The following is a 10,972-nucleotide window of genomic DNA, read 5'->3' as shown; positions in this document are numbered from 1 at the left end:
CTTCCCACACTCACTGCACTCATACGCTTCTCCCCAGTGTGGAGCCGCGTGTGCTGAGTCAGGGACGAGGTATTACAAAAGGCCCTTCCACACTCTGCACTCAAAGGGCTTTTCTCCAGTGTGTGTCCTCTTATGCCTGATAAAAGTGGAGTGCTGGGCGAAGGCCTTCCCACACTTCCCACACCCATACGGCTTCTCCCCAGTGTGGATTCTCATGTGCTGAGTGAACGATGAATTGACAGAAAAAGACTTTCCACACTCTTTGCAGACAAAGGGCTTCTCCCCGGTGTGGGTCAGACTGTGGTGAAGAAAGGTGGAGTGATGGGTGAAGGCCCTGCCACAGGCCCTGCACGCATAGGGCTGCTCCCCAGTGCGCATCCTCTTGTGTTTCACAAACGTGGAGGAGTGAGTAAAGGACTTCCCGCACTGGCCACACTCCAGCTTCTCTCCAGTGTGAGCCCTCATGTGCTGCGCAAACAAAGGGCTGTAGTAAAAAGCTTTGCCACACTCTTTGCACAGGAAAGGCTTTTCCGTAGAGTGGGTCATCTTGTGCTGGGTGAAAGTGGAGCGATGGGAGAAGGTTCTCCCACATTCTTTGCACGCTTAGGGTTTATCTCCAGTGTGTGTGCGCTGGTGCTCAGTGAGGTGAGAACTGCGTTTGAAGGCCTTCCCACACTGGACGCACTGATGTAGTCTCTGCCCGGTGTGAGCCCTCATATGCTGAATAAAGTCAGCCATGTGACAGCAGACTTCCCTACACTCATTGCATTCATGGGGCTTTACTCCAGCATGAATCTGTTGACGCCATACCAAGGCCCAATTATTCCTAAACACTTTCCCACACTCTTGGCATTGATGAGGGTTCCTCCCTACGTCAACTACAGGCTCTTTCTCTGGTCCCTGGGAATCGTGTTCACAGGCAGGATCCTGTAGAGCAGCTCGCTGTAAGACTTGTAAATGGAGACTATCACCTGACTCCACGGCGTCCTGTTTGCGGCTCAGCCTTCCGGGGCATGTCTCCTTGGGAGAGTCTGTTGTCTCTGCGTTCCCACCCGGCATTTCTGACCATGGCTCTTTATCCTTGGTCTGCCCTAACCTGGGATTCTCCGAGAATCTCTGGGACAGCTGTTCTTGGAAACAAAAAGAAGGCTGAGAAGCAGTGGGCTTTGAGTCATCGCTGGATTTTGCTTCTTCACCTAAAAGAAATCCAACAAGAATGAGGTGTCTACTTATTAGCAATATAAACAGAACCACACAAACACCACAGGAGCAGAAGGGGAACCCTAACCCTAACCCTCTGAAGGCTGTTGCGTTCACATATCTTTTTTTTTGTTTTGTTTTGTTTTTGTTTTTTGTTTTTCGAGACAGGGTCTCTCTGTGTAGCCCTGGCTGTCCTGGACTCACTTTGTAGACCAGGCTGCGCGTTCACATATCTTAAAACCATGTTTATAAGTTCTTTTGTATTTGCTAATGTTTGGGCTCTTAACACCTTTCAGTGGAAAAGCTGGCACAGAGAAGAGAAAACCACAAGCTCAGGGTTACCCAAAACTCCAGGATGGGGGAGGTGGGAAAAACCATGTGTATAGTGAGCACAAGTGTCACGACACTGTGACAACAGAGAGAAGCTGTGCCCATCTGGCCTGGAGAGAAGGCCAACAGCGACTCAGCAGAAATACTGGTACGTGATCCTATTTCTAAGGAAGAGTAAGAAGAGTTACCAGGCAGAGCTGAGGGGTGGTGTGGAAGGGAACAGACACAGACATGGCAGCAAATGCAGACAGCACAACAGGACCCTGAATACCAAGCAAAAAGGGGAGAAGGTGAGAACTGTGGCGATAAAGACACGGACACGTAGGGAAAGAACACGCACTGCCACACACAGCTAACAGCACCGACATAGAATCAGTGACATAACATGCAGATAGATCCTGACATTAGCAACAGCAGTAAGGATCCACAGAAAAAGAGGTTAAAAGTACACTGTTAATTCTCCCCAGATTCATCTAGAAATGCAATAGAACTCCATCTCACTGCACCAGAATAAATATCATCAAGGCTACAAGCAACAGCAGACGCTGGTGAGGATATGGTTAACATGCTGCTGGTTAAGATGTAAGTCAGGGCCACCATTATGGAAATCAGACCGGGTCTCTGCACAGCACTAAGAACAGGTCTGACCCTGCTGCTCCACTCCTAGCTCTCTACCCAAAGGTGTCTAAGTCTGCACAGCACAGAAACAGACACCTGCACACCCGCGTCTACAGCACTATTCACATAGCTAAGTTGTCTGAGCATGGGCAGAGAGTGTGAGGGGTGTGTAGTCAGGGTTAGTGCGCCATGATCTGACCAAATGAGACTCGGCAGGCTGCGGAGTCTCAGCACAGTTGCCCCTTGGTGTCCCAGTGCCACTCTCTGCCGCCTACCTACCTGCACAGGTGCTTTGGGAGAGGCCTCTCTTCACTGCCCACATTCCCTGCCAATGCTCCTGGAGGTAGATCAGCTCTGATTTGGGAACACGGTGGCCTGGCATGAGGAATACACAACAAAGCATTTACAGGTGAGGATGGAATTAAGAATTTATGTTTACAGGAGTGCACGTATTAGCACACTGCTGTCAGGACACCGGGGAGGGAGACACAGTCCCGGCCCTGGGAGGAGTCTCTGTCAGTCTGAGTCTGAAGCATTGGATAGCATAATTTCCTAGCAGTGCTGGGTTTCAAAACCAAATGAAATCAAAGGACGTTTTGGCCATAAGCACTCAGCACTTAGTTTGCACAGTTCCCACGTAATTATGGCGTTTGGGGACCCTCCCACTGAAGAAGGGCAGCTACTGACAGCTCTTTAAGGCAGGCCTCCTGTACCAGGGCCAGTGTGAGGCTTAGAGCAGCAGGGGACAACAGGAGCATGGAGCCAGCACCACCGCTATGCAGCTAAGCAGGTGGGATCTTACACTTGGCTTACGGGATGAGTCTAGTGTGACAAGTCTCCTTTTACTTTCAGACAAACACATGTCAACAGATATGAAGGCGTGAGGACAGAACTGGGCTGAGGTAATCATGGTGAAACCACAGGGAAATCCCACAGGGCAGACAAAGTGCAGCCGGCATTTGCTGACAGCTGCTGCACACCTGGCACTGAGCAGAGCACTGACTCTCCTTTCACTGAGCCCCCTGTCCTCAGGGACTTGACTTTGCTGGTTCCCGTGTACTTCCTTCTAGCACTAAGCACAAACAGCACTGTGTTTACTCCACTGTGGACGCAAGGCTGGCAGAATCCCCAGACCATGTGAATGCTGGGGGAAAGGAGACCTACGCAGGTGGAAGGTGCTTGGGGTCTGTCTGTTACGTAGAATACCGCAGCACTGGGATGGTCCCGTTCTGTTCTATGCACATCCTAAGTGTTAGCTCAGTTGCTCTGCAGGGTTACTAAAGGATGCACAAATAATGTCATGGTCCCTGCTCTGAGCTGGCCGTAAGGTAAACTCTGAGGAGGTCTGGTGAGAGTGGAGGGCTCAGCACTGAGCTGCCACTTTGCCCAGACCTTAGGATATATGTGTGGGTAATGGAGATGACAGAAGCTAAAGAAGTCACTTGGCTGAGCCCTGTTGCTTGCAGACACCTTATGGCCAGGTGGGGAGAGGGCACTCCTTTATGTCTTGAGCTCCCTGCAGAGCCCCAGCTGCCCTTCAACTTTTGGTTCTCATGCCTTGGCCTCCTGTGGAGGGCAAACTGACTCAGCCTCCCCACCCTGCAGGGTCCTGCTGGCTGGGCGGTGACAATCTCTCTCCCAAGCTCGCTGAGCTGCTCACCTTCACATCTGTGGAACAATGACTGACGGACTGACAGGGTCATGGTATAGTAAGAATTTTTGAATTTGGGGTTCTTTAAAAAACACACAGTGTAGACTATGCTTTTGTTTTAATCCCAGGTATGTGGCTGCTTTACAGCTGACTACGTCTTGCCTTTTTCTCTAGCAGGGGCTGTGAGTTTGCCAGCTGCAGATATTTCTGTGATTGTGTGACATTTGGAATTCTGGGGACTTTTCAGAGGATATACCAATGCTAGGGCCCAGAGAGTCGGGGTAGGTTGTTGGTTGCTGTTGGTGGCACTTGGTCAAGTAGTCGTGCACAAAGAAGAAACAACAAAAAGAAGAAATCAGATACCTGACGGCAAAGATCAAACCTTCCCCGGAGGCGCGATGCCCCAATCAGCAGGAAGTAGTGTAGTGATGGCGTCGCCCCTCTCTGACCTCGGCTTCACTCAGGGATCTCTCTCCTCTGTCCTCTCTCCTCTTTTCCTCTTTTCCTCTCATATCTAGTATTAGGGAGTTGAAGGGTGGAAGAAAAGGAGTGGAGAAGGAGGAAGAAAGCCCATAAAGTAGCAAATGCTGACTAAGGTGAGGAGTCTGTTTCTTACATAATAATACCTGGAGTAGACACTGCGACGCCAACCACAGTAAGCTGAGGTTGCAGGAGGATGGGTGGTGGCCTCAACCAGCAATGCCTAAGACGGTACAAGGAAGGAGGCTGTAAGCTCTGCACCCAGAAGAGAAATGGATACTTACCCAGTGACACCAGAAGCCCACAGGTCTCCATCATCACCTCCTGGTACAGAGGCTTCTGAGCCACGTGCAGATGTCCCCATTCCTCCATGGTGAAGGTCACGGCCACATCTTCAAATGAAACCAAGGCCTGGGACAATAAACAGAGGTGGTTGGGTGGCTGTGTGGATCACACGCAAGAATGGAGGCTGCTGCTTGGTCATGGGCAAGAATACAGAGGCAAGGCCTGAACTGCAGATCATCTGATGAGGACCTAGCCTGGAGTGGAGGCTCAGATGGAGGTGCCTTTGAAGGGATCCAAAGGTATGTGAGAGAGGAGCCTCCTGTGCAAGAAGGCATGTGAGAGAGAGGCCTCCTGTGCAAGAAGGCATGTGAGAGAGAGGCCTCCTGTGCAAGAAGGCATGTGAGAGAGAGGAGCCTCCTGTGCAGGAAGGCATGTGAGAGAGAGGCCTCCTGTGCAGGAAGGCATGTGAGAGAGAGGAGCCTCCTGTGCAGGAAGGCATGTGAGAGAGAGGCCTCCTGTGCAGGAAGGCATGTGAGAGAGAGGCCTCCTGTGCAGGAAGGCATGTGAGAGAGAGGCCTCCTGTGCAGGAAGGCATGTGAGAGAGAGGCCTCCTGTGCAGGAAGGCATGTGAGAGAGGAGCCTCCCTCCTGTGCAGGAAGGCACTGCAGACTGAAACCAAACAAGGTGTGGCTGTGAAGCACCTGACAGTGGCCTGTGACACTAGAAGAGCCAGGCTAGGACACCATAGTGCAAACAGCAACCAGCGCCTCACAGCTCACTGTCTGCACCGCTTGTTGAGCAGGGCCCATCACGTACTGAGCTAGAGGAACTGGGGCAGCCAGGGCTACACACAAAGAGATGGTGGCTCAAACAAACAACAGCAAAAGATAACTACAGGCAGGGAGGGCTGCTGTTTACTGCTCTAGTTGGTGTAAGGAACCTGGGAGAGCAGGGCCTGAAAACGAGGCAGACTAAAGTCTCACATAATAGGCAACTTTATTCAGAGCATCAGACAATTTGCACTCTAAGAGTTGAGTCGCCCTAGTACAACTGTGCACAATCACAAGGACAAGCCGCACACGGCAAGAACATGGCTCCATGAGGCAGATGAATAACAACAGCTGAAGTACACTCACGCCTGTCTGCCACACCTGGGAGGAGGGACACAGTCCAAGAACAATTCTATGCTTTGAAGAAACCAGGTCACAGGACTCTTGCCTTGTTTCCCTGAGTGTCCTCACAAGCACTCAGAAATCTCTTCACACATTCTTGGACCACGTTCCAACAGGCAGGAAGATGGTGGTGGCTGAGGCGCTTGTGCCATAAGGATTCAGGTCCCCACATTTGTGCTGCGCGGCACAGGGTCTCCAGGGCAAGGCGTACAGCTTGATGACCTGAAAAGTGAGCCCTGCATTCAACGGGGAGACACTGCCTCAATAAACTAGGTGTACAGCATTGTCGTCAGACATCAGCCTAAGGCATTGCTCACTCATTCAAGTGTGTCAACACACACACACACACACACACACACACACACACACACACACACACACACACACACACACACACCTGCCTCTGCCTCCTGACTGGTGGGATTGAAAGCATACGTGTGCTGGCTAGAAATCATCTTACAAGAAGGAACTTTCAATTGAGAAAGCGCCTCCATAGGATTGTAGATAAGCCTGTGGGGTGTTTTATTGATTGATGACTTATGTAGGCGGGCCTAAGCACCTGTGGGCGGTGCTGCCCCTGGGCAGGTGGTCCTGAGGAGGACAAGCAGAGACTGAGCCCAGTTCCGGGTTCTGGCTGAGAAATTAGAGAAACTACACCCCCTCGTGATAGCTACAAATAATATAAACTATCTTGGTGTAACTCTAACCAAGCAAGAAAAAGACTTATATGAAAAAGTTTCTGAAGAAAGAAATTAAAGAAGATATCAGAAGACGGAAAGATCTCCCATTCTCTGGGATCAGGAGAATCAACATAGTGAAAACGGCCATCTTACCAAAAGCAATCTGCAGATTCAATGCAATCCCATTAAAAGACCTACACAATTCTTTAAAGACCTTGAAAGATAAATTCTCAACTTCATATGGAGAAACCAAAAATTCAGAATAGCTAAAACAATCCTGTACAATAAAAGATCTTCTGGAGGTGCCTCCACCTCAGATCTCAAGCTGTACTATAGAGCAACAGCAATAGAAGCAGAATGGTACTGGCATAGAAACAGGCTGGCTGGACAGTGGAATTGAATCAAAGACCCAGAAATAAACACACATACCTACGGACACTTGATTTTTGACAAAGAAGCCAAATCCATACAATGGAAAGAAGATAGCACCTTCAACAAATAGTGCTGGTCTAACTGGATAGCTACAGGTAAAAAAATACAAATAGACCCATATTTATCACCCTGCACAAATCTACAGTCCAAACGTATTCAAGAACTCAACATAAAACCAGACACACTAAATCTGTTAGAAGAAAAAGTGGGGAAGAGCCTTGAACTCACTGGCACAGAAGACAACTTCCTGAACAGAACACCAACAGTTCAGGCTCTAAGAGCAACACTTAATAAATAAGATATCATGAACTGAAAAGCCTCTGTAAGCAAAAGACACTGTAAACAGAAAAAAATGACATCCTACAGACTGGGAAAAGATCTTCACTAACCCTACATCTAACAAAGGGCTTGTATCCTATGTGTATATATATACACACACACACACACACACACATACACACACATACACACACACACACACACACACACACACACACATATATATATATAAATTAAACATCACCAAACCAAATAACCCAATTAAAATATGGAGTACAGAGCTAAACAGAGAATTCTCAACAGAGGGATATCGAATGGCTGAGAAACAGTTAAAGAAATGCTCAACAGAGCCGGGCGTGGTGGTGCACGCCTTTAATCCCAGCAGAGGCAGAGGCAGAGGCTGGCGGATCGCTGTGAGTTCGAGGCCAGCCTGGTCTACAAAGTAAGTCCAGGACAGCCAAGGCTACACAGAGAAACCCTGTCTCAAAAAAAAAAAAAAAAAAAAGAAATGCTCAACATCCCTAGTCATCAGGGAAATGCAAATCAAAATGAGATTCCATCTTATACCTATCAGAATGGCTAAGATAAAAAACTCAAGTGACAGCACATGCTGGCAAGGATGTGGAGAAAAGGGAACACTTCTCCATTGCTGGTGAGAATGCAAACATGTACAACCACTTTCCAAATCAATCTGGCACTTTCTCAGAGAACTGGGAATAGTGCTACCTAAAGACCCTGCTCTTCCACTCCTGAGCATATACCAGGAAGGTGCTCCACCACACAACAAGGACATTGGCTCAACTATGTTCATAGCAGCTTTATTTGTAGTAGCCAGAATCTGGAAACAAACTAGATGTCCCTCAACTGAAGAATGGATAAAGAAACTCTGGTACGTTTACACAATGGAATACTACTCAGCTATCAAAAACAAGGGACTCTTGAAATTTGCAGCCAAATGGATGGAACTAGAAGCGATCACACTGAGAGAACCAGACCCAGGAAGGTATGCATGGTATATACTCACTTATAAGTGGGTATTAGCCCAACACAGATGTCCACTGAGAGACTCCACCCAGCGGGGAACCAGGACAGATGCCGCGACTTACAGCTGGACTATGGGAGAAGAGCTGTGAATTCTATGCAAGAGTGAGGGGTGGAGGGTCCTGGAGGGAGCAGGAGCCCCACAGGGAGACCGTCAAGGCCTACAGATCTGGACAAAGGGGAGGTCTGCGCAGATGGACGCAGCAACCAGGGACAGTGCAGGCAGAGATCCAAGACCCCTGCTCAGACGTAACTGATAGACTGCAAACTCTCCACAGGGGGCGCTGCTGCTGAACCTCTAACATGCACTGGATTTGGTCCCTGCCCCTAGAAAAGACAGCCCAGCAGGCACACAGAGCAGGAGGATGCAGGCTATCCTGATGTGACCGAATAGAATGTCGCCAGACAGTTGGGGTGGGAGGGCCCCACTGTCAGAGGCCTGGAGGAGGGCAATGGGCAGAGGAGGGACGGATGGCGAGAATGGGAGGACAGGAGAGAGGGTATGGCAGCCGGATGTAGTGAATAGGTTATAATAAATAAAATGTATATTTAAAAGAAAAAGGTCAAAGTTAAGTACATCTAGATGAAAGTAAGACTCCTAAGTCAAGTCAGTGTATGCTTACATGAATTCAAACTGCAGAACAAGCAGGTAACTTGTATTGCTAATCGGGCTGAGACATGAATGTCTATGCATAGGCAATGCTTCTTATTGGCTACAGAATCCCTGCGACTTATGTTCAGATGCCATTCTTCACATGGTATGAATGGAGATTTACAGACGTCTTTCTCCTGCTCATACAAAGAGCAGAGAACCAGCCTTAGCTGTTATGTGCATCCCACACACAAATGCTATTCCTAGCTTGCTTAGCCATTTCCCCCAATTGTATTTGTGCCCCTACAAAGTCATTATTCACCCCAAACCACCAGTAGAAGTCTTAAAAAGAGAATGATGCCCCATTTCCTTTAATGGGGTTTTCGTTGTTTTCTTGGGATATGGATGTTTATTTTCATTGGGAGTTCGTTATGTTATTATTGGTCTTACTCAGAGAGAAAACAAGGTTGGGCTAAGGGATTTCTCTCTTTTATCTTTCTTTCTTAGGTATGGAGATAGGGGTTGAAAAGACAGAAGATGAAATATAGAAATATATAGGGATGACAGGACAAAAAGTAGATTATTGAACCTACTCCTCAACTTAAGGTCTTAACAGTTACTCACAAACAAGGTTATTTTTAATTCATTGGTACAGAATTTTGTATATGGATGCAAAATAAGTTCAATTTTGATACACTGGTATAGAATTCAAATTCAGGTTTATTTTTCACACACATTAAATATATTTCTACTCTAATATGAGGTAGTGTACCCATGCAACTCAATTATAATACAAGGTTTACTTCCAGTACTTTGAAGGTGCTTTTGCAGACTGTTTAGGATAATTAACTAATACAAGTTAATTTTTAGTTGATCTACCCATGGTCAACTCAATTACTAGTCTATTTTCATCACAAGAATATATACCCTAGGGCTGGAGAGATGGCTCAGAGGTTAAGAGCACTGACTGCTCCTCCAAAGGTCCTGAGTTCAATTCCCAGCAGCCACATGGTGGCTCACAACCGTCTATAGTGAGATCTGGCACCCTCTTCTGGCCTGCAGGTGCACATGCAGGCAGAGCACTGCATACATAATAATAAATAAATGTTTTTTAAAAAAAGAATTTACACCCTAGGTTTAACAGATAGATACGATTTTATAGATATATAAGGTAATATAGTCACATAAGGTCTTCAAAACCTCAGAGACCTATATAATATGGCATTTAAAGATGTTTTTATGATTTTAAGGATCCATTGACAATAAGACAGGTTAACTGCTGGCAACACCCAGCCTCCCTCAGAGAAGATGACGAGCATCAAAGAACCTCCTTATGGAGATGGCTTCAAATATAGCAAACCAGCTACTGGGCAAAATGTCCTCGTTTCAGCCACAGGCAGATTTCTGCCTAAAAAAGGGCAAGCTTGGATGCAGGCAGAGCCGACGGCCAAACTCTGCCAAGACAGGGTAAGCAAGTCCTCAATGGTCCCTGCCTCACAAATATGTCTGTCAGATATAATGGGTCAGAGGGCTGAAGACGGTGCCCCAACGCTATAGAGTTTTGCGTGATTATCTAGGCAGGGAACTGTCTCTGTCCTGTTCTCACTTTGGAAGCTGCTAACCTGCACTTCCTGTTCACGCAGACCATTTTATTCCTTCTCAAGACTCTGATGGGGCTGAAGACCGGATAGTTTTACAATTAAGCTTAGCTGTTTAGGGGTTAAGATATTTTTAGATCTAGATAGAAGTTTTTAGGTTGATTGAGATGAGATATGATAGATCCCGATTTTCACCAAGATAGGGAAGATGTTTTCTCCAAGGTTTGTAGGCTCAATTTTCTTATCAATTATATTTGATTACGAACTTATTAACCGAGAGTACCTCACTTACAACCCAACTAACCTAAACAACAGGAAGGAGCCAGATGACCACCCCGGGGAACTGCCCCACCAGCCGCCCACACAGTGATGCTGTCTAGGCCCTAGTGAGCACAAGACGCAAGCCACACATGCATACCAGGTCCAGTTCTCAAGGGAGGGAATTACTATGGGCATTGCATACAGAGCCAGGGGAGCGAGGCCAAGGGTGGCGAACCGACACTGGAGCTTCCAGATCCCAGGGCACCATCTCAAGTTGGAGGTCCAGGACCCAGGACCCACAGCAGACGGCCCGAGAGCCGGGAACCTCCACTCACCAGAGCGGCCGTCGCCAT

At 47.7% G+C, this 10,972-nt stretch overlaps 1 protein-coding gene across 1 annotated transcript; it reads right to left on the bottom strand.

The window, feature by feature from the left end:
* Positions 1-454: 454 nt before the first annotated feature.
* On the bottom strand, positions 455-10,972 carry LOC127203292 (zinc finger protein 599-like). Its single transcript, XM_051162080.1, has 5 exons — positions 10,955-10,972; positions 5,830-5,958; positions 4,564-4,690; positions 2,428-2,523; positions 455-1,196 (listed from the first exon to the last, which is right to left on the bottom strand). Exons 1-5 carry the CDS (start codon positions 10,970-10,972, stop codon positions 604-606), a joined length of 963 nt encoding a protein of 320 aa, XP_051018037.1. The 3' UTR covers positions 455-603.

This window comes from Acomys russatus, chromosome 19 (genome assembly GCF_903995435.1).
Source record: "Acomys russatus chromosome 19, mAcoRus1.1, whole genome shotgun sequence".
In the NCBI taxonomy this organism is placed as follows: domain Eukaryota; kingdom Metazoa; phylum Chordata; class Mammalia; order Rodentia; family Muridae; genus Acomys; species Acomys russatus.
The sequence above is the reverse complement of the archived record's forward strand: the minus strand, read 5'-3'. Positions and strand labels throughout refer to the sequence as shown.